Here is a 24,610-nt window from a genome sequence, read left to right as displayed (position 1 = left end):
TTAAAACAACAGTAGTCATTTATCATCTCTTATGATGTGTGTGTGTGAAAGAGAGAGAGAGAGGAGAGAGCGAGAGAGAGAGAGAGAGAGAGAGAGAGAGAGAGAGAATGCACGTGCCAGTCAGAAGCCTAGCACTATTGTGACTTAGCCGGAAACCACATGGCTTCTGACACAATTTTTTGGTAGAGGCAGTTTCAAAGTTCAGCCCAGACTCAAGGGAAGGGAATACAGATCCCATCTCTCTCTAGTTTTTCTTTAACTAGAAAAGTAATTTCTATTTAGGCATCTGATAGTAATATTTATATTGTGTTCTGTAATATCAATAAAATCATCTAAGGGTTATCTGAACACTGATTATAAAAGCTGAAAGGCCATAAACAGTATTTACATTATTATATCTATGTGAGTATTGTTTGTTGCAGAGCCAAGTAGAGATCAATGATAACTGCTCTTTCTCTATGGGCTCAATGTTTTAACCTTATTGCTACTCAAACTAAATATTAAATCTCATTTATTATATTTCATCAATTGTTTAAAATCATGTAATGCTTAAATTTGCCTTATTTTGGGACAATTATTTTTCTTATACATTTTGTTGGATAGTTCTTGAAATAACTCATAGCCTTTCTCTATTTCTTTGGGTGAGAAAAATATAAGCCATCTATAATACCGTTTAGCCTATTGTATGATCTTCTCTTGAGGATACACTTCTTAACAAGCACTGATTTCCTTTTCCATGTGTATAATTGGTATTTTCTGTTATTTGGGTCTTGGATTATTATTAGCATTTCTTATGTCCCATGCCTTCCTACTTTTTCATTTTCATCCTTATTTTGCTGGAATTTATCCTCAAGAAATGGCCTCAGAAAAGGTTCATTGGAAGTAAAAAAAAAAAAAAAAAAAAAAAAGTACTTATACAAGTAGAATCATTGTTTTCTCCCCAAATCCCACAGATGACATGACTGACTAAATAGAGAATTCTTGATCAAAATTGAATTTCCCTCAGAAATTATAAAGGCCTTGCTTGATGTGCCTTCTGGCATTTATTTCAGTGATAAAAAGTCTGATGCCAGGCTGATTTCCCCCTGTGGCTGCAACCTTGTCTGTCTGTTTTCCTCTTTGGGGTCTTTCCCCCCAGGTATTAATAAAATGTCCTCATTATTTCTTAGATATTGGTCTTTCTTATTTCAACCTGCTTATTATTCAATGAGTCCTTTCACTTACATACTTATATCTCTCTTTATTCCAGTTATTCTTGTTTTTATTTCTTTGTTAATTTCCTCTTCGCAGTTTCTATGATTTCTCTTTGTGGAATTCTGATTTGAAGATGTTTGCTATCCTGAATTGATTCTCTTACCTTTATTCTATTTTTGTTTGTTTGTGACTTTTTAAAATAGAGACATACATTTAATTTTATATTCCCATCTCTATTCCCTTTGAGAACATTTCTTTGATATAAGTGTCCAAAATATAAATATTTGTGTCATTATATTTTTTTTCTGAATTGAATTTCAACAATCATAATTTTGAGCTCTTTGCTATTTTTTTAAAGTATAATTTGTGTGCCAATATTCTTTTCTTATACATGTCATATGCTCTCAAATATCTCTGATAATAGTAATTAAAGGGAATTTTGTTTTTGTTTTTTAAATTTTTCGTTACTTGATATATCTGTCCCCGTTGAGTTTAGTTTTCCAGTTTGTTTAATGCTTCATTTGGCTGGCTGTCCTCATTTTATGTTCTTTGGTAGGAGAGCTCACTTGGAGCTGGGTGTACTTCAGTATACGCAGACGGAGCCTCCCTTTACAAGGTCCCTCCCCTGCTTCACTCGCAACGCTGAAATGGAAAGGCTTTTATTATTGAGCACAGACATCCACATAGATGGACTAGAAGTCCCCAGATATTTCCTTTATTTATTTTGAGAAGAATTGCCCATTTCCCCCCTTGGAGTATATACAGGGCATCCCCAAAAATGTATACATACTTTGAATAATTATAAAGGCAGTGTTTATTAAAATACATTTCATTTTCACAATGTAATATAATCTACAGACATAGTGTGTATGCATTTTTTTGGGACACCTTGAATATCCATAAATCCTTCCCTTAACTGAATGGAAAGGAAGTTACGAAGTGTTAAGATTGGAGGGAGGAGAAGGGTAAGTCTTCTTTAAAATAATCTTCAATTGATGTCTCTCCTTTTGTTCCACTTTTCAAAGTGGGTCTATGTTAGACATGCTATCTCTGAGTCCAGGGCTCTCTGGGATCTGAGACTGGAGGGGAGATTAGTTTTCTTATCTGCTCACCTCCTCCAAGCAAGGATCTCGTCTGTTGATGAAGGAATGTGAACGTCACTGCATGAGAACAGAGTGTGGAGTGGAATATGGATTAGTGCAGCTATCTTTGGAGGGCTTTTGAGAAATACAATCTGCCACACAGCTGTATTTTATAGATGAAAAAACAAAGGCTTAAAGAGGGTAAGCAAATTGCTTGTGATCACACAACTAGTAAAAAGAAATGCAATATAGAAATCTGAGATAGAAATCTGATGGTTTCCAGTATCCAAAATCATTATGCTATTCTATCTCCCACCCTAAATTCTTTCCAGCTCTAAGTTAAAAATTTTTAAATATATATTTCAAATACATAAACATTTATTTAAAAAGCGTGCCACGTATTTCATAAATCTGGAGCAGGGGATGATAATATGAGGTCACAATAAATTTAAAGTCCAAGTTATAGAAGTCCAAATTATCAAGCCTCTAATAATTCAAGTCCTTGGCTTCATTCTTTGACCAGGAATGTTACCCTTTCTTTTCCACTATTTCTATGGCTCCTAGAGATGTCCACCAGTAACCCATCTGCCTTCCAGGCCATTATCTAACAGTTCCTGTGGTTTTTTGTTTCCTTGCCCACCAAGACATCTGGATTTGTCCTATAGACAAGAAGAGCCATGCAGAGCCTTTTGTAGGGAGGAGTGGCCGAACTGTATGAGTGGTTCAGATAGCAGGTGGCTCCCACAGGGGCTCATCCTCTATGGATGAGTGAGTCTGCTGGGTCCACCTGGCATGCTGCCAAGCTGGTTGGAGCTGCCCAACGGGAAGGCCACGTGCATTGGGTGGAAAACCATAGAAACCTTGTCTCTCATCGCCAGGGTTCAATTTTATTTCCTTGAGTTGCATTTCCTTGAGTGGTTTTGTCTTAAAAGGGATCTCATGCTACTGATATTTTCCAATGGTGCAAAAGAAAGTCTGAGTTTTGTGCCAAATGTTGACCAGTGACAGTCATGCCAGAGGGGGCAAGGGTTTGCTGGGGGAAAGAATGTGTGTGGGAGGAGAGCAAATTCACCCCTGCCTGAAGGTGACTTAGGGAGTGGGGAAAAAGGGAGTGATGTGGGAAGTGTTGCTTCACCCTTCTCTGGACCTTTTCAATAGTATTTGTTCATCGTTTTATTTTTGGCCTTAAAGAACTGAACCCAATTCCTATTATTTGAAGCTCAAGATATAAAGTTTTACTAAATGATTGGTTATTCATTTTTGGTACTAAGAAGAAAAGGTCTTCTTTACTGAGATCTATGAAGAGTTGAGTCCTGATTAATTAGCATTTCTGAGAAAGGTCTGGAGTCCAGAAAATCAATGCCTGCAATGACATTATCTATTTATCTTGGGTAATCTCGGAAAGCTTCAGCAAAGGACTTTATCTGTGTTTTCTTCCAGGTCAGTACAGGTGAAATCGGATCTTGTGAGGAGATAAAGCAGGCTTTTTGCTTCAGTGAAATTTCTTTTCTCAAACTCTCTATAATTTACAAATGATCTAACTTCACATGAGCTGCGCTGTTTCCCTTTGAGTTGCCCTGGCGTGTAGCTTCCAAGTTAGACCATCAGCCAAGGCAGTGCTTCTCAACCTTCTGGCCCTTTAAATACAGTTCCTCACGTTGTGGCCCAACCATAAAATTATTTTCGTTGCTACTTCATAACTGTAATGTTGCTACTGTTATGAATCGTAATGTAAATATCTGATATGCAGGATGGTCTTAGGCGACCCCTGTGAAAAGGTCGTTCGACCGCCAAAGGGGTCGCGACCCACAGGTTGAGAACCACTGGCCTAAGGAGTGATTCATTGGCTGGAAACTGAGCGAGGACGGTATAGAAGCCACGGAAAACCACATCCGTGTGCTTACCGAAGTTAAGATGAATGGAGAATAGAATACACACATGCACTCCTATGCAAACTGTTCAACAAGTCAGCAGGATAAACCCCTTGGTTCTGTGGCCCAAGCAAAGTTAAAAGGAGAGGAGTAGCAGAAGGACAGATGTACACTAGAAAATAGGTGGACACAGGGGCTAGGCTAGGGGGTGGGAGCCTGCTCAGGGCCTCAGGCCTAGACTTCCTAAATCCATAAAGTGCCACAAATGGAGATCTCTGACCATATCAGATGTATGCCTGGGGTCAGATGTAGAGTTCTAGATTTTCACAGACAGATCCAGAGGGTGGAGATATTCCGTGTCGGCTGTCAGTGTATTGCAGGACTGTACCACCCATTATGCTCCATGAATTCATGGTTTTTAAAAACAGATTTTATAATTATCTTATGATGGCACAATTATATTGCATTGTGTTTATGTTAATAATGTTAATATGAAAAGTGTCTAAGATGACAATTTTGAAATTATGTAGAGTCATTTTAGTATTGTTATTTATATTGAGAGTTTCAAAGACTGTGAGCAGAGGCTTGACACCACCACCCCCCCCCCCCCCGCCCTCCCGCCCCCGCCACCCCCATGGAAAAGCTAAGGACTTTCCCTACCTGTTTCCTCATTCCCAGCCACAGGAGAAAACACCTGCAGGGCTGGTACACACAAATGTGGGTGTGTGTCAGCGCTCAGCCTGCCTGTTTTGGGTCTCATTGTTAGCACTGCGCTGCCCTTTTCCCTGAAGCACTTTGCAGCCTTTTCTTGTTTCCACAGCATTGAAGGGTTGATCTATGAGCACCTGTAAATGTGCCAAAAATGAGCATCTATGTGGTGTAGACAGCACAGGCGAGGACTGAACTGAGAACATCCCAGCCCAGGAGAGTAACACCACAGGTTCCCTAGTGCTCAGCTTGGGCTCCCTTTTGTCTGATTCTCATCAGTCACCTGAGCAGTCAATGCCATGTGCAGGGGCCTCTGGACCCCCCACCATTACATGGACTCTGGGTGCTTACACAGAACACCCAGCTCCTTTCCTAGCACCGGCTCTAGAATAAACCTTTCTTTGATTGTTACAAGTAAGTTTGACATTTATAAAGCAATCTGCACTTTACTCCTTCAACAATGATTTACTGAACAGCCACCATGTGCCAAGAGCCGCTCACGGAAGGGACTAGAGCAGCGGCTAAGACGGCCAGGGCTCTGCTCTCCCAGAGCCCACACGCTTGCGATGGAAGACAGTAACAAAGTAGGAAATAAACAAACCTGCAAGAAGACTGCAGAATGCCCTGAGCGATGCGGTAGAGTGACAGCAGGCAGCAACTCAGAGTTGGCTGCCAGAGAAAGTGACATTTGAGTTCAAGATATGTACCTACATTTAGAGCTTTATGTTGTGTTTCATACTATTCCGAGCTATTTGATTCAAGAAGAATTCCAAGATCCTGGACAGCACTCCAGTCTATTGCTTAAGATAAACAGTCTTGTATGGTTATTATCTCCTAGTTCAATCACTATCCCCCGAGGACATTTGATCATTACTTTTCTGGAAAGAGCAGGCTGCTGGTGGGGAAAGTGTCTGAGCTCAAGACTGCTTCTGGTGTCCATATTTCAGCTAGAATCGCCTGGTGTTTATTCCAACCCTTTCTCAGCCTTCATTTTTTTTTTTTTTACTCTAATAACTTTTTTCTGGAAGGTTCTTTTTATGTGAGGGATGATGACATCAATGACACTGATTTTGCAAACCACCAGTGGAAATTTGTCCCGGTATTTTATTGTGACATCTGAAGTCCTCTCTCTTTGCCCACTGTGGTAGCGAATGAGTAGGAGAACTACTTTTAAAGTGAAAGTTGACTCTATCAATGAGTGGCCCGTTGCTATTTAAAGATGCGAGGATTTTCTGAGCTTTCCATAAGGGAGTAATTAAATCACTGCAGGTAACAAAGAATTAATTTTGAGGGATATTAAGCACCCTTAATTAGCACATTTGAGTTTCCTTTCTCCACAGGGAAAATATTCTCATGGCAACTTGCCACGTCAAAGCTTCTAAAACTTCTCCCTAAACTTAGCTGCATTTCCTTTTACAATGTAAATGAGGGCTGCAAAAATCTTTTAAGTCAAATCATTTGTAAGCATTTAGGAAGCCCCAGGGGCCCTGGGCTTTGTTAATAATTCTGTGGCAACCACAGGGGAGACCTTCCAAAAAATATATAGCCAATAAATTCACAGTACCTACATCTTCCAATAACATACATCAGCGCAGATTCTTGAAAGTTTGTTTTCTTCTAAATCCTGATTATGTTGTATTTTAATTGCATTTTAAAGTTAATTTAGAGATAATAAAAGTGCGAGACAAATAGAAACATCTCAGCCTAGACACATCCATCACGTGGAGCTGACTGCTTACATCACATGCAATTCGGCGGTAGAAGGTATGACTGTTTATTGGTCTCAAATGCAATCAAATGAGATCAATTAATTCCTTGGAATATTTACGATACGATTATCCTATCTAGGCACCTATGCTGCATTGCATTTAATTTAACAATGAAAGATGGCTGATCATATGGTTATTATGTAGATTTGCATATTTTTTTAATTTTAGGAGAAAGACTTTTAAAATTATGTGTACTTTCCAACTATAAGCATGTAGAATTTAATTGATGTTAATGATGGCTCGGTAATGATTATTTTAGACTTGGACATGAACATCTACCTTAGATGCACTTCTGAAGGCAAAACTAAATGATGAACGATTGCAAGGGGATGTTACCTTTGAAATTCTACCCTCCTTCTTGAATCAACACTAATAAAAGAGAAAAATGATAATTGGCGTACGACGATACCCTTTTCATTGGCTAATCAGGGCTATATGCAAATTAACCGCCAACTATGATTGGCAGTTAACTGCCAACTAAGATTGGCAGTTAACTGCCAACAAGATGGCGGTTAATTTGCATATGTAGGCACAATGCAGGGAGGCAAAAGGGAAAGCAGGAAGAAGCCCCCTGCCACTGACAGTGATTGGAAACCCAGGGGGGAGCTAAGAGCTGGGGAGCAGGGCAAAGGCGGCCCTGGGGCTGCCTTTGCCCTGCCCCCCAGCCATGATCAGAGAATCAGGTGCCTTTGCCGCCCTGGCCAGTGATAGCAGGAAGTAGGGGTGGAGCCAGCGATGGGAGCTGGGCACGGTCGAAGCTGGCAGTCCCAGGAGCAAGGGGTCCCTTGCCTGGGCCTAAAACGGAGCCCACGATCGCGGGGCCGCTGCAGCTGCGGGTCCCTGCTGCCTGAGCCGGACGCCTAGGCCAGAGGCATTAGGCCTGGGCAGGGGCGGAGCCTGCAACCACGGGGAGCTGGGGGTCCGCTGCCCAGGCCTGACACCTCTGCCGGAGGACTCAGGCCTGGTCAAGGGGCCGATCCAGTGATTGGTGATCGGAGGGTGATGAGGGTCAACTCCTCTGGCCGAGGCATCAGGCCTGGGTGGGGCGCTGAGCCGGGGATTGGGGGGATATGATGGTCCCCTTGCCCAGGCCTGAAGCCTGGGTCAGAGGCGTCAGGCTTGGGCGGGGGGTGGAGCAAGTGATCAGAGGGAGATGGGGGTCCCCTGCCCAGGCATGATTCCTGGGCCAGAGGCCTCAGGCCTGGGCAGGGGCCAGAGCCAGTGATCGGGGGGAAATGGGGGTCCCCTGTCCAAGCCTGACACCTCTGGCGGAGGCGTCAGGCCTGGGCAAGGGGCCGATCCTGCGATTGGAGGGTGATGGGGGTCAACGCCTGAGGGCTCCTAGTATGTGAGAGGGGGCAGGCTGGGCTGAGGGACACTCCCCCCCCACACACCCAGTGCACGAATTTTGTGCACCAGGCCCCTAGTCTATATCATAAAAGGCCTGTGGTCAGGATGCTGTCACAGCACCACGACCAACTACCAGACCCTCCAGGAGGTGCATTGATGGGTCCCGCAGGGCTGTGATGGGCGGGACTTCTGGGTCCATGCAGCCACAGTGGGCGGGCCTTCTGGAGTGTCACAGGGCGCCTGCAGTGTCTGAGGAGCAAAGCGGGCCGCTGGCAGCATCCGCCGAGCTGATGGCAGGTTAGGCCTAGGGGACCCTACACACACGATTTAATTGTGCGCTGGGCCTCTAGTATGACAATAAACATGAACTCTATCAATTAATGAGGGAAAGAAAAAACACAATCATTTGAGGTAATATTGATTCTCAAATAGAATATAATAGAGTTATTTTTAATGTCTAATTTTCCACTATTAAAAGCAGCACAGAAAATGTTCAAAGTGCCAGGGAGGAAGCTGGTAACTAACAGGCACTGCCAACATAACATGTGGCCTACGTCCTTCGATTCTGTTTGTGATGGGACCTGCAGGCAGCTAGCAATATATTCCAATATGTCGCTTTGATCATTTCAGTATATGTTATAGAGTGAAGCAAGAAGTGATTGATTTCTTTGGATTTCAAATTTCTCTTTCTAACCTTTGAACATGCTTCTTTCTGACAATAACAACCTCCCGCTTTTCCTACTTCACTTTTTCTCTTTCTTCCTTTTCCCCTCTACCCTCTAGGAGAGTAGAAATTTAGGAGTGAAGCTATCCCTGCCCTTCTGTCCATAGTGTGTTGCGTTAACTCTGAAGTACTAAGGGGAACTTAGAGGACATCAACTTCCAAGTCAGTTGCAGACAGGAATACCTTTTCCGACATTCTTACCAGGCAGGCCTCTGCCTGAACACTTCCCATGACAGGCAGTTCACTGAATTAATTGATCTGCTGATTCCTTTTTGGCCAGCTTTACACTTGACTCAAATTCCAGTTTCTTGACCACCTGAGATTTGAAGTCCATTTCCATATTTTCTCAAATCTGCTTCAGCATCCATATTCCAGCTTTCTTATTTGTATACTAGAGGTCCAGTGCACAAAATTCATGCACGGGGGGTGGGGGGGGTGGGATCCCTCAGCCTGGCCTGCGCCCTCTCGCAGTCTGGGAGCCCTCAGGGGATGTCTGATTGACAGCTTAGGCCTGCTCCTGAGCGGGCCTAAGCCATCAGTTGGATATCCTTAGTGCTGCTGTGGAGGCGGGAGAGGCTCCCACCACCACCGCTGCTCTCATCAGCCATGAGCCTGGCTTCTGGCTGAGTGGTGCTCCCCTGTGGGAGTACACTGACCACCAGGGGGCAGCTCCTGCATTGAGCGTCTGCCCCCTGGTGGTCAGTGCATGTCATAGTGACTGGTTGTTCCGTTGTTCGGTCGATTTGCATATTAGCCTTTTATTATATAGGAAGCTGTTTGTATCAAGACCTAGTCTCTTTATGAGTTTCCACAATATATCATTGGTTTTATTTAATTATTTAATCTTCATCCTAGGATATGCTTATTCATTTTAGAAAGAGGAAGGGAGGGAGGGAAGGAGTGAAGAGAGGGACAGCTAGAGATAGAGATAGAGATAGAGATAGAGAGAGAGAGAGAGAGAGAGAGAAACATCGACTAGTTGCCTCTTGTATGCTCCCTGACCAGGGATGGAACCCACAAACTAGGTATATGCTCTGGCTGTGAATCAAACCTGCAATCTTTGGTGCATGGGATGATACTCCAACCAACTGGACAGCTGGTTAGGGCTATCACTGGTTTTAAGCAGTTCGTGACTAATATGTTTATGGCAGCTGAGCAGCAAAATCATGAGAAATCACACAGCAGGGTGCACGAGCTTCTGACATCTTCATCCATTCCTCTCTCTACCTTCCTCATATCATCCTCACTTTCTCTGCTGAGTGAAAGCAAATTCTACTAATCCCAGGATAAAAGGCCTACTCATTATCAGCTGTGAAAGGTTCAACTTGCCTAAAAGGTAAATTATCTCAACAGTCAGAATCTTCCTTCCCTAAAACAATGAAATTTTATATACCTTGTTATAACAGATCACAATATTAACTGCCTCCATTTAAACATTATTGGTCAAATGTTTAAATGTGACTGGTCAAATACACAGTGCTGTGTTTTGTTCAAGGTGGTGTGACTGAGCATGAATATTGTCCTTGAGTGCTAAGTTCACCTGGTCAACATAAAAATATTATCCCTTTTTTACAATGTAAAGCCTAAGGAGAATTTGCTAAGCCTCTCAAGATAATGTCATCATTAATAGTCACAGGTGGGCCAAAATGAAACAGACCATTTCGTTAAGTAGTGAGCTACCTGTCATCAGAGATGTTTAATAATAGTTTCAGTGGGCACAGAGAATGAATTGTACTCATTGGTATATGAGGTCACTTCCAGCCCTGATATTGTTTCTATATAAAATCAATAATTTCAAGAAATACTTTAGGTTACTCACTCCTCCCACAAAATTAGCCAGAGGATTAGTTGAGTTCTCTGTTTCTTTTTGGTTATAAAAACCTTTAAATAGTGCAAAGTAGAACTCAGGCTTTCTGACTAATAATTCTGATGCCCTGCCCCCTAATGCTATTCATCTATATGTACACGTTTAAAAGTCAATCATGGTTGACTATATCCATTGAACATATCTGTGAATTTTTAGATGTGTAACTAAGGTGAATGTAATCCCTAACTGGACAGCCCGCAGTTAGATAACCTGGTTGCTTCTCACTTTTCTTTGTTAGTTTCGCAACACATTTGGATGCTGAAAATTTTAGTGGGATGCTGACATAACACTAGTATGTTATAGGAAATTGCAAAGGGGGAAATTAACATTTAACTAGATTTTGATTATTTGAAAGAAGACAGAAACTCCAGCCAGTGATTCGGTTTAGCTGGGAATTACAAGAGTAATTGATGGTTGCCAGTATTAGAAAAGATTTTCCAGAGAGAGGAACTGTCAAGGTAGAGGAGGGAGGAGAAAGATCTTTAGACTTCTAATACCTGGCATGGTTGCAAGAAAAACTCTGAGCATGAGAGTGAGCAGTCCTGATGGAGGACTTCCAGCAAATAATGCATATTCAATTCCTGTCCAGGTTACACACGTGACTTAGCTTAACTTCAATGCCGTAACTTAAACACTCATGTCCTTTCCTTGTGATGGCAGGAGATGCTGAGTTTTCTGCGGTGCTATGAGTGGTTTCCATACTGTGCTAATAAAACTTGCCTAATTCTTGCTCTACTCCCGTCCTACATCCTGTATCAATGAAAAGCCGAGACCACCCGGACATTGAAAAACAAGAGAATATTTAAGATAGTTTTGCCAACCACAGTAAGACAGTTCATAAGAAATGACTGCAGCCCTAACCGGTTTGGCTCAGTGGATAGAGCGTCGGCCTGCGGACTCAAGGGTCCCAGGTTCGATTCCAGTCAATGGCACGTACCTTGATTGCGGGCACATCCCCAGTTAGGGGGTGTGCAGGAGGCAGCTGATCGATGTTTCTCTCTCATTGATGTTTCTAACTCTCTATCCCTCTCCCTTCCTCTCTGTAAAAAAACAATAAAATATGTTTAAAAAAAGAGAAAGAAATGACTGCAGAAATAACGTTGGCAATATTTCCCTATTATTCCCAGTGAAAACCAGGTTCCTTTAAAATCAAGGAATTGAGTGTTTGAATTCAATGCTCACTTGAATATACAAATAAATGTAGTTACTGTGTTTCAAACAGTAACTACATTTATTTGTATATTTTTAAAAACCTAGAATAATTGAGCATGTATTGTGTACCAGACATTGTGCTATAGAATCACTTATATGCTATCATCATAAATAAAATACTATTCTCACTAAAATAAGTAGGAGTATTCCTTTGCTTCATAGTAAAAGCCCTTTGTAATCTGGCTTCTCAATTACCATTTGTTTATTGCCCCTCAATTTTTCTTTTATTGCCCCTCAATTTTTCCTTTGCTCATGCCTTTTCAAAATAGACTCATTCTTCAAGGTCTGGTTTCATTTCTGCCTGTTCCTCTTCAACACAGAATGTCTCCTCCTCCTTTGAGCAGGAAACCCTTGTTATCTGTAATAGTCGGGCACTCATCATATATTGTCCAGTGTCGTCTTGGCTGGTGCTGGTGTATTGATATCTGGCTTTTCCCATGAGCACATCCTACTCCCCAAATAGATGTTGTGTTCTTTCTATAAACAAGCACAATATGTTTGGGTTATGCAATTCATAGTGGAAGTTCAACTGAACTTCTGGCTGTTCTCTTGCATCTGAAAAGTAGACTCAAACATATGTAGAAGGACTAAGAACTGGGTATGCACCTTAAGAATAAGAAGTGCCCTAGCCGGGTTGGCTCAGTGGATAGAGTGTCGGCCTGCGGACTGAAGGGTCCCGGGTTCGATACTGGTCAAGGGCACATGCCTGGGTTGTGGGTCGATCCCCGGTAGGGGGTGTGCAGGAGGCAGCCAATCAGTAACTTTTATCATTGATGTTTCTATCTCTCCCTCTCCCTTCCTCTCTGAAATCAATAAAAATATATTAAACAACAACAAAAAAGAATGAGAAGTAATGCTCAGCTTTGTTGCCAGGAAAAAAGAGGGTGTATTCTCGTATAATGTTTTATATGCAGGACCCAAAACATGCTTTCTTCTTATGCAGTGTAGGCAGTATCACCCCGCACGCCCAACAAAACCCTTTTTTCACCTTTTTACTCTCCTTATATCTTCTATTCATAGGCCAGTTATTGGCTTCTTACGGAGCTACAAACACGTCTGATGAGTAAGTTGTAGTTTGGTCTCCCGGGTCAACAACCAGAAGTCTTTTCTGCGCAGGTTTAAAGTGGTCTCCTAGGGAAGTGTGCTGTGCTCTGTCTTTCTTGGGAGTAACCCTCCCCGGGTCCTGATCTGAGGTTTTAAAGATGTGGACTCCAAGAGTAATGTCTTATTTATACCAGGACTCCTTTGGGTTGAAATAACAGAACCCCAATTTTAAAAGGGGAATTTTTGTGTGAGGATACAAGACTGTTTCATGGATGAGAAAGCAGTTGGCTCCCAGGTACCATGTGGAAATGTATCTCTTACCTTTACTTGATTCTACAGGTCTGCTTTATTCTTCTCCCTTGTTGCACATTAGCTTCTGCCTTTCCTACCGACATGATGAAATTTGGGGCTAACAGTTTCTGAGTTTGAAATCCTAGAGTCCAAGTGTACAGAGAAAGGTTGCCTTGACCCATGCCCCAATCAATACCTACAGACAAACTTCAATTGCTCTCTCGGGCCAAGGGCCCACCCTGGAGCCAATAAAATGTGGTCAGACATGGAATATCTCATTCCATTGTATTTATGGGGCAATCATTTGGATGGAGGGTGGAAGGAAAGGGCTGTTGCCTGGAGAAGATATGCTGGACAGATCAAAGAGTAGAAGTTTGCTACAATGTACATGTGTATAGAGGTGAAGAGTTTACAACCCCTTCCCATATCTGCTATCTCAGTGAGAGCCTCATGATGTTGAGAAACATAGGCAAGACAGGAACTATTGGTGCACAACTTACATCGAAGGTCATAAAAACGCTCTTAGAAATTAAGTGACTTGTGCAAATCCCACAGAAGGGTAGAAAATTATCATTCCACTCTCCAACAAAACCCATCTCTCAAAATGTTCCTGAAATCCCACCACCTTCTCAGAGTCGATGAACAGGTAAGGAATACTATTTTAACTTGTCTTCTCCAGAAAAAAAGATAGCAATTCCAGGGAAGTGTAATTTCAGAGAAACAGGGATGAGGGAAAAGGAGAGTGAGGCAGAGAAAGAGAGAGGGGGAATATAAGGGAGTGAGTTACTGGGGCCACAATTTTGGAATAAGCTGATTGATTTTTATCATATGATTTTTTTCAGAGAGGCTGTTTGAAGCTCCTGTGTGTGGCCCAATGGGCAGGGGAGGGAAAGGGATAAACATTTACCCACTGGCTTCCATTGCCCTTGACCAAAGATCAGCCCCCAGGGCATTAACTCACCAACACTTCCTGTTGCACGTGCTTGGAAGACACAGCAGGACCTGCGGGACAGCAGAGAGGTCCTAGGGTAGAAGGCAAGATATTGTCAGGTCATACATGAGAGTGACACGAGGGAGCGGGAGGTAGCCATGGAGAGAGTCTGGCTGGCCCAGAAGGCCAGGCTCTATCATGACATGACCTCCTGCCACAAAGGTGGCAAGAGACCTCAACAAACCTCCTTTTGGTGGCCTATAAGACTGTAGTTGATGCCAAGGCAATTTCCTGGAGGGTCATCAGTAACACTGAACAGCTGGCTGCATGGTCTAAAGTGGGGGTGGTGACACTTCTCCTATTCCACCTCAGAATTGACCCATTCCTTCTTTATGCCCACACTATTCTTCACACAAGCATATACGCATTTAACACAATTACTTATTCAGATTTTTTTCCTCTCCTAGAGAAGATTTCTGTGAGGTTGGAGTAATGGTGATTCAGTGAGTCAACAGTTTATTGAGATACATCTACACAATGGAATATTATGCTGCTGTAAAAAAGAAGGAACATTTACCATTATGCTAAGCAAAATAAGCCAGTCGGAGAAAGATAAATATCACATGATCTCATTCATTTGTGGAAAATAATGAACAATATAAACTGATGAACAAAAATAGACCCAGAGACATAGAAGCAACAAATAGACTGTCCAACCTCAGAGGGAAGGCAGTGGAGGGTTGGGGTAAGAGAGCAACCAAAGAACTTGTATGCATGCATATAAGCATAACCCATGGACACAGACCGTAGGGGGGTGAGGGCATGTGCTGGGGGGTGGGAACGGCCGGGGAGAAGAATGGGGATAAAAGGAGACATATGTAATACTTTAAACAATAAAGAATTAAAAAAAACATTCAAAATAATTTATACAACAGAGAAAATAAATAAAAAGCATTTTATCATGGAAAAAAAAGTTTATTGAGTACCTACTATGGGCTGGGCACTATTTTAAGTGCTAAGAACAGAGTAGTGACAGATATAAATCTTTAACTTTTTGAAGCTGACATTTTAGTTTGTGTGTGGAGAGACCAATAAAGAAATAAGTAAAAAATATATTGTGTGAGATGGTGATACATGCTTTGAAGGAAAACAAAGCAGGAGAGTTGGATGGGAAGAGTGGGGTGGGGAGTGAAGGTTGTAGATTAACTAGGGTGGCTAGGGAAGGTTTCACTGAGTGAGTGACATTCTAGAAAGAGCAGACATGGACTGTTAGGGGAAAAAAGTTACAGGGATAGAGGAAAGCAAGTTCAAAGGCCCTAAGGCATGCTGGGTGTTTTGCAGGAAGGACAAGGAAGCCAATGTGATCAAAGAAGAATAAGAGAGTAGATGTGGTCAGAGAATTAATATGAAGTCAAATATCTTAGAACATGAAAATGACTTTGGCTTCCACTAGGGGAAGGATGGTGAGGCAAGTAGGGCTTTAAAGCACAGCACTGATCTGACTTACATTAGGGCTGGGTGGAGGTGGGCAAAGTGGGGGAGGATGGGGACACCTGTAATAGTGTCAACAATAAAAATGAGCCCTAGCTGGCCTGGCTCAGTGGATAGAGCATTAGACTTTGGACTGGAAGGTCCCCGGTTCGATTCCAGTCAGGGGCACATGCTCAGGTTGTGAGCTCGGATCCCCGATGGGGGGGCGTGCAGGAGGCAGCTGATCAATGATTCTCTCTCATCATTGATGTTTCTATCTCTCTCTCTCCCTCTTCCTTCCTCTCTAAAATCAATAAAAATATATTTTAAAAAATGAATTAAAAATAATGAAGTGTTTGTTGTTTTTTGACCAAGGTGGTAGCAGAAGAGGTCGTGAGAGGTGTGTGATTCTGGTTTAAAGATGGAGCAGATAGGATTTGTGATGGATTAGAAAGGAGATTTGAGAAAGTAAAGCAAAGAAGATTACTCCAAGTGTTTGGCCTGAGCCAAGACAACAGAAGGGAAAATTTTAGGGGGAAGATTAGTAGTTTAGACAGGAAATGGCTCTTAGACATCAACATGGGATTGTTAAATCAACAGTGGATTTTGAAGTGTGAAATTCAAGGAAAAGTTTGTGGCTAGAGATATATATTTGGGAGCCATCCGTATGAACTTGAAAGCCATGGTACTGAATTAGATCACAAAGTGAATGAATGTAGATAAAAAGTGAAGAGGACAAAAGACTGACTCCTAAGCCACTCCAACTCTAAGGGGTCAGAAAGGCCAGGAGTAGCCAGCAAGGAGACTTGGTAAAAAGTGGCCATGAGGTAGGAGAAAAACAGAAAAGTGTTTTCCGGAAGCCAAGATGAGAAAGTGTTTCAAGAGTTGGGGACTGAAGAACTTGGCCAAATGCTACTGGTATAGATGCTGAGAACTGACCCTGGGGTGTAGCAGCATGGGCATCACTGGTGGCTTTGAGCAATTCCGTGTAATAAAGAGGAAAAATGCCGCAAAGGAAATTCAAATGAGAATGGAGGGAAGAGAAATTGAAAGCAATAAGTGTAAGTAATGCTCTAGAGCGTCACTTTAAAGGGAAGGCAAGGAAGGAGGGTGGTTGCTGGAGAAAAGGAGTAAAGAAGTGTGAATGGAGGGCCTGTTTATATGCCTATTGGAAAGGTCCGGAGGAACTTACTGGCAGAACCAGGCAGAAAAATGAGTGACTGTGAGAAAAAGGAACAAAATATCTGCATGGGCCACTGAACGGATCCACACATAGTTCCTGAATCGATGAGGAAATATATTGTGGGAGAGAAGGAGCCTGGGTCAGGCTTAATGCCTTAAAGGCTTCGGATTTGAAAGGCATTCATAAGGAGCCTGCCAAATAGCAAAGTTCTCTCCTAATCTGTGAAGCTAAAATGTGGTCTGATGGCATTTTCTGAGAGGTTCCTTTAGAGGGGCAGTTTATAGAACCTGCAGTTACTGTCATCACCTTCATCACCAAATAGCAATTAAGTGCCTAATTTCTCCTACCTCCTCCTAAATTACAGTAGGAGGGCCTTGTTCCCTGGGGGAACTGGTTGTGGTAACCAGCAGTACTTTCAGGAGGCCAGAAGGTCAGAGATGGGGGGGGGGGGGAGGAAGGGAAGATGGGCATGGGGTAGATAGAGATGCCAAACCATTCTTGCCACCAGTTCCTGATTTTCACCCGGCCTCTCCAAGAGCCCCAGTGGATAACTCCTTCCCGGTTACTTCTTCCTCCTTAGCTCTTTGCGGCCCCTACTTCTCCTTTTGCCATTTTCTCCCAGTCCAGGGGTGGTTCTGAAGATAGCCCGACCGCTACTTGCCTCTTCACTGCCTGCGGGCGCACGGGAGGCGGATCGAGACCCTTGAAACTCCAGTGGGGCAGGGGCCGGCGTTCTGAGCATGTGCGAGCAAGACTCGGGACTGGGGCGAAGGAGGGAGGCCGGCCCCGAGTCGCTGTCCTAAACGCAGAGCAAGGCTAGGGCGAGCGCAGGGCCGGGCGGCACTCTCCGGAGCGGAGCCCGGGCGCCCGGGGCGCAGCGTCTGCGCCCTGTTCTCCGGGCGTGGGCGAGCCGGCCGCGTGTGCCTCGCTGTTTGACGCGAGGGCGAACCAATCAGGGCGGCGGCCCGGGCTGCCATGTGACAGGCGAGGCGGCTCCTTTCCCCAGGTCGGCCAGAGGGAGGAGAGAATCGGCGTTCGCCGCGAGCCTTCGAGAGCAGCGGTCGCGGAGGAGGCGGCGGCGGCGGCGGCGGCGGCACCGCTCGGACCTGCAGCGCGCGCGCATCCCCGGGCGCCCGGCACCGCCGCGAGCTCGCGGGCCGCGGGAGCCGGGACAGGAGCGGACAAAGCAAGATGGCAGGGATCTTAGCCTGGTTCTGGAACGAGAGATTTTGGCTTCCGCACAATGTCACCTGGGCGGACTTGAAGAACACGGAGGAAGCCAACTTCCCGCAGGCTGAGGACCTCTATCTCGCCTTCCCCCTGGCCTTCTGCATCTTCATGGTGCGGCTCCTCTTCGAGAGGTAAGAAGGGCTGGAGCGCTCCTCCCCTCCCCCTAACACACACGCGCGCACACACACACTCGCACACCCTCGCGCGCACACGCACCCCGGCGTGCTCTGTGGCTCCTGCCCCCGCGCCCCCAGCGCTCGTGCCTCCCCACCTTTGTGTTCAGGAAGGGGCTGCTGATCCCTCGGGCCGGCTGCCGTTCAGGGATCCGGAGAGGGTCCCTGGCTTGCCTACGGGTTCCTCCGGGCGCCGGAGAGGGCCGCGAGCTGTGGGGTCGCTCCCCGCACACCTCCTTGGCCCGATCTCTGGCAGCGAGGACAGGCCAACAAAGGTGAGCGGCGGCCGGCCGTGGGACGCGCCGCACTCCGCGGGGCTTTCCCTCTCCACCCCGCGAGCGCGCCACGCTGCCCCGCAGGGCTTGCCCGCCCAGGCTCGCCGCCACCCACCTGACAGCCGGGAACGTTCCGGACACGCAGCCGGGAGGGCGGAGGAACCGCACAGACTTCCAATGGGTTCACCCCAATCGGCACACGGATTTGCCGGGGACTCCTCGGCTTCTGGCCACTATTTGATTTCCACCGGTGATACTATCAGGCCCACAGTCCTGGGAAATAGGCGACAATAGTTTGTAGGTTTCCAGCACTCCAGGCCATTAGCTGTTTCTGTACAAGAGGATAGGACAGGATGGGCGCACAACCTGCAATGGGTGACATTAAATTGATAGATGTTTCCTATGAATAACCATACTTTTATTTTGGTAGCAGAACGCACTTAACATTTTTTAAAAAAAAGAATGAACATATTATTGCTTATATAAATCTCGGATTCGGTTGGGTAGCCGCACTGTGTCATGAACAAACTTGTGCTACTTTCACTGAATCAGTCTTAGTCACTAAACTGGATTTTGCCTGCCCTGGCTCTCCCGGTCTTATTGAAACGGGACCGGGATAGCAGCACACTTCTTTTTCTCAACTGAAAACCACCCCTTACGCTTCTCCTTTAGCCCCGTCATCAGGAAAGGCTGAGTTTCTTAGATCACAGAGTAAAGACCAGTTCTCACTTCCACCCCGCCTCTCTTCCCCTGCGCCCAGCTCACCTTGGTGTTGTTTCTTCAGCTTTTGCTCTGTTCTTTTGTTTGCTGTTTCTGTTTGTCTAACACCGCTATTGAGGGTGTTAAATTTGTTACTGGAAATGGCAACAGACAAAGCTTCATGGGAACAACAAGTATATTTTGTTTACGAAAGGGACATTTTTCAAAGGGCAGGTATTGTTGCTTAAGAACTAAGTGAGCTGTCCACATGCAGAGATTGAGTGTCCAAGGGAACAGATTTAAAGACCTATTTTTAAATGATTGGAATCCAGCACAGATACCTCATTGATCCTGTCTAGCGCTGAGACTTGCTGTGAAAAAGTGGGTGTGTCTGCAGGTTTAAAGTTGCTTCTAGAGCAAATGTTTACTTACAGAAAATAGGAATTTATATTTAACCTTGCTATCTCTCAAAAAAAAAGCCTCTCAGGAACCACAGATTGCTCTGTATTGACACATAGTAGGGGCTCCCCACAGTTGCCAAATTATATCTAATTGATTCTGATTGATAAATACTGGCTGGGATCACTTTTAGCTAGCGAATGCATTTGAAAGAGATGTGGAGTCTTATGTTTTGGACAACAAAAGCATGTCAGCCGATGACCTGTTTGCAGAAAGCTGATTCCAGGCTGTTCATTAGGTCGGAGGAAAAGAAAATTAGAGAATGGAGACAGCTTTCTACTTAGACTTTCTCTGCCTTAAAAAAACGAAAGTAATGTAATAATTGAAAACTGGACGTTCATATTTCCTCTTCCTGAACATTTTTCTCTTCCTTTGCACAATCCTGTGACTTAAGAGTTTACACAAAGGGATCAGCTTCTTTCAAGTGTCAGCCCCAGCAAATGTCCTCATATTAATATGGAGAGAGTTGGTCATTGATCAATGGTCATTCAGGCCATTGATTCAAGTATAAGGGATTTCATGGCTTGTATGGAAAGTGAAAGTTTATGATTAATGTTCAGAGTAATACTTCAGTATGGCCCACATACCACAAGATGCTACTGACTTTTGGAAGGGTGTCTATTTTGTTTCTTGTTAAAGCTGTGACAATTCTGCCTTTAACCATTCAGACCACCTCAGTTCTCTAAAAAAATCTGCGTGTATAATTGTATCCAGAATTACGAGTTCGGCACGTTTCTCCTCTTCTCAAACCTGAGCAACACATTCTGGCATTTACCCTGTGCCCTTCATCTCAGTATCCATCAAGGGCCAGAATCAACATAACTGAACCAGGCGATATTATCACTGGTATGACTCACTTTTAGTGCCCTTCTAATATGTTGTGCATGCATTTTTCCCCTTTGCCATATTCTGTAATGTATAACATGATTTAAAGGAGCCTGTTGTGTATCCCCTTGCGAAATGAAATGCTTTTATAATAGGAATAATTCCCTCAGGTATTCTATTTGTTTTTCTTCTATTGTCATTGATTTCAAAGCTGAGAACATACCTATGAAATACCTGATTATCCAAGATCCTTATTTCCATTAAATGGGGTCTGTAATGTCCTTGTTGCAGCTAAAATTGTGAATTTGAATACCTTCTCCTCAGTTCTGTGTATTTCTCTCTGTGAAGAATTGACTGAATTGGACTTGTGCCCAGCTGAACAGTTCTGTCTTTTCCTATCCACTCTCACTGTTGGGGTGATGACAGGGGAGGCATTGGTGGCCAGAACAATGTCATATTATGGTACCTTATGGGCAATAATATGGATGCCCAACATGGTTGGTTAAAAACGGAGCAGCTTCAGTTCAGTGACTTTCGGCCGAGTCTGTGAATAGCCCAAAACTTGGTGGTTTTAAGTATAGCCTTTATACTATACTTAGCTCTGGGTAGGGATGGGAAGGGCCACTATAGATATGTCTTGACTGACAGTAAAATATCTGATGTGAAAAGAAAACTGAATGCTTTCTCCTAGAATAAAATAGGCAGTGTATACTATTGTATTATGTTGTTAGCTTGATGACAGGGAGCAAAATCTTATTTAATAATGTGGCATTATCATCTATTTGATGAATTTTCTTGATTCAGTGCTTGTTTAGGCTTAGTAATCTATTCTCTGGAATTACTGTATACTAAATGCTTCTTCCAAATTTTTTTTATATGTGTGTTGCTATGGCATTCATAAATGTGGGATTACACTTCTGCTGAACTTCTGCTGGGGAATAAAAAATTATTTGAGCTATTGTTATGAAAGCTAATGTTGATGCATTTTCTTCCTTGCGGGTTTAGGAGAGAGATGCAGAAAGTTTCAATTGAGAATCAGAACATTCAAGTTCTAGTCAAACTTACCTCAAACTAGTGCAGGCACCTGATTTCTCTCTGTCTTATTTTCTCATCTGTGAAGCGAAGCAGCTGGCGTTGGTAAGGCTAGGTTGCTTTCGGCCTCCCGATTATCTGATTTCTGTGGCTTACTGATTGTTTTCTCATCAAACTTTGAAGCAGGCTAAACGTCATTTTTTTTTCCCCCACCGGTAGATATAAGTCATCTAAGAATACAGAGATTTTTTCATACAAATATTCTAGCCAATGGTTTTGCTTCTTGTATTTTTCAGTTATGATTGAGTTGAAAGAATCATTTGGGCTATTATCATTTGTGTTCCCAAAAGTATTTCAGAATAACTAACAAAGAACATTCTACAGAAAAAGCAATTGCTCTTTCCTCGTATCTCTTATAGACGGACCCGGCATACACCCAGCACTCCATATGGTGGCTGGAGAAGCAATGAGAAGCCCATTCCTGCCACCTTGGCTCTCAGAGTGGCAAGCTCTGTGAGAACTGTCATTCTTGAGGAGGCCCACCGGTGTTGCTTTGGCTCATTCAGACAGTAAACAGCAGTGTCTTAGCCGTGTCAGAGGGACTGCCTGGCCAGCGGGCTCTTCTTATGGGCATACTTAATATATTTGCCTCGCCATCAGCCTTGACTGAAGTCCTGGAGGAGAGGAGACAGAGAGAAGAGTGAGAATGTATTCCTGATGGTTAGAAGGGAGAGGACAGATAGGAGTGAATGCCTGCCAGGAAAAGTGGGGGGTCAGGTGAGCTTCATTACTGAAGTTTCTATAAATACCTTGTAATGAAGAGACTGACAGTCATCAGATATGTTTTAAAAGAGTATGCAATGGACTGAAAGTTTATTTTTCCTCAAAATCCATCAGTTGCAATCCTAACCGCCAAGGTGAGGGTATTAGGAGGTGAGGACTTTGAGATGATTAAGTAATGAGGGTGGAACCTTCCTGAATGGGATTAGTGCCCTTGTATTAAAAAAAGAAAAAAGGCCCCAGAAAGCTTCCTCGGCCCTTTCACCACAGAAGGACACAGTAAAAAGATTTTTTGTGAACCAGATACGAGATCTGCTGGTGCCTTAATCTTGGACTTACCAGTCTCCAGAACTGTGAGAAATAAATTGCTGTTATTTATAAGCTATTAAGCCTGTGGTATTTTGTTATAGCAGTTTGAATGGACTAACACAGTACTTGAGAATAATTTGTATATAAATTCGGTTTTTCTCATGCAGTGAGTTCTGGATATTTAACTCTATAAATATACCTTTTCACTTGTTAAATGGTGGCATGATTCAGATTAAAGCGTGGATACCTGCTTAGCCAGGCTGGGGAAAGAGGAAAGAGGTGGGGTCAGACACATAGGTTACCTCCTACTATAATTTCTGACATGGAAAACTGAATTACAATGGATGTTTTGTTGGAAAACAAACTAAAATAAAAAGGATAGTATTTTTTTTTCTAGAACTTTAGCACAGCTTTCTCATCTTGCAAAAGAAAAGGTTTGCCTTTTCAGGGTGCAAAAATTGAGCTGTTTATAATAGGTTGATTTATGGATAAAAGGTATCATGTTACTCTTAATGGGAAGTGTCTTAGAATGGTGGGGAGGGCAGGTGAGATAACTTTAAATGACCACAAATGATTTAATGTCATCAAGGAGTGATGAAATGCACACCCTGAGTTCACTTGTGACTCTTCTGTTGGAAGTATCTGACTTCCCACTCGACAGGGTTAGATTTTTTACTTCTGGATTCCAGTTTATAAGATATTTCAGAAGTGGTTTCTTTTTTGTGATGGGGAAGGGCAGGTGGCAGCAGAAAGAAAATGGAGCCCCAGGTGAGCTTCCATCATCACAACAGTGCGTAGCTTCGGAAGGGATCACTGCATCTGCCTCAGGCTTTCTTCACCTGTTTTACTACCTGATAATACTTTGTTGGTGAGCACTACGACCTAGGTTCGTGTTGCCCATGTTATTCCGTGTGCACTAACAGTGCACGACCACTTCTTCTCTCATCACCAGATTTTCTAAAGCCATGGGTCATCTATTTCTTACAAAGCCATAATTCTCAAAATTGTATTGTTTTCCCCCTAACATAAGTTTATTACTTTCTGTGGGTTACTTTGTTGACCAAGCTCTGTGAGGTAGATGCGAAATTTCCCAATATTTTACAGAAGACACTGATGATTGAGAGTTTAGGAAATGGAACTAATGTTACACAGTTTAAAATAGTGAGGTAGGCATTTGGAACTAGGCTTCTTGAGCCCCTAATAATTTTGGCGATCTCATATTTTAAAGCCAATATCATGAGATCATACTGTATATATAAATGATCTCATACTGTGTGTGTGTGTATATATTTATATATATATAGTTTTATATGCAGCTTTTTGCCATTTAATGACATAACCTGAACATTTTCCATGTAATAATTTATTAACAAATATTTTCAATAACTGTACATTATTCTACACTATGGATATACCATAGTTCATTTAACCAGTCCCTGTATTGTTGTTGGGCATTTAGGTTGTTTCCAGTTTGTGTATATAAATCTTTCAATTCCTGATGATTTCCTAAGTAATGTCCCCTAGAAATGGCATTTTCAACCCCAAAAGGATAAGATTTTAGTGTTCTTGATGTAAGTTTCCAAATTGGTGTCCAGAAAGATTACTCTTAGTATTTTTTTGTGTATGTCTCCTTGGGAGAAAAAAGAAAAAAACACACAAATGAAACTACATCGAACTAAAAGTTTTTGCACAATGAAGGAATCCATCAGCAACAACAAAAAAAGACAAGCTACTGAATGGGAGAACATATTCACCAATGATAAGTCTAATAAGGATTTAATATTAAAACTTTAGAAAGAGCTCATACAACTCAACACCAAAAAACCCCCAAACAATCCTATTAAAAAATGAGTAGAGGACCTGAATAGACATTTCTCCAAAGAGGACATACAGATGGCCAATAGACATATGAAAAGATGCTCAGTGCCACAGAAATGCAAATTAAAACCACAATGAGATATCACCTCACACCAGTAAGAATGGCTATCATTAGCAAACCACAAGTGTTGGTGAGGATGTGGAGAAAAGAGAACCCTTGTGCACTGTTGGTAGGATTGCAAATTGTTGTAACCCCTATAGAAAACAGTATGGAGGATCCTCAAAAAATTAAAAATAGAATTACTGTGATTCAA

General features: G+C 43.1%; 1 protein-coding gene and 1 long non-coding RNA gene across 4 annotated transcripts in view; one reads left to right on the top strand and one right to left on the bottom strand.

Annotated features, from left to right (window-relative positions):
* LOC132238572 (uncharacterized) overlaps window positions 1–18,662 on the bottom strand; it is a 72,774-nt gene extending 54,112 nt beyond the window's left edge. For both annotated transcript variants that reach the window (XR_009453826.1, XR_009453827.1), the window contains exons 1-2: window positions 18,198–18,662; window positions 14,074–14,135 (exon numbers count right to left, since the gene is read on the bottom strand). This is a non-coding gene — a long non-coding RNA (uncharacterized LOC132238572). The remainder of the gene's footprint in view (window positions 1–14,073; window positions 14,136–18,197) is intronic.
* Window positions 17,686–24,610, top strand: part of CERS6 (ceramide synthase 6) — a 269,444-nt gene continuing 262,519 nt past the window's right edge. Inside the window, exon 1 of one of the 2 annotated variants that reach the window (XM_059704215.1) lies at window positions 17,686–18,057. In XM_059704215.1, coding sequence (XP_059560198.1) covers window positions 17,888–18,057 — 170 coding nt within the window. In that variant the 5' untranslated portion in view covers window positions 17,686–17,887. The remainder of the gene's footprint in view (window positions 18,058–24,610) is intronic. The other variant, XM_059704216.1, reaches the window with a different exon arrangement.

This window comes from Myotis daubentonii, chromosome 7 (assembly GCF_963259705.1).
Source record: "Myotis daubentonii chromosome 7, mMyoDau2.1, whole genome shotgun sequence".
Taxonomy (NCBI): domain Eukaryota; kingdom Metazoa; phylum Chordata; class Mammalia; order Chiroptera; family Vespertilionidae; genus Myotis; species Myotis daubentonii.
Note: the sequence above shows the minus strand (reverse complement) of the source record. Positions and strands in the feature narration are given on the sequence as shown.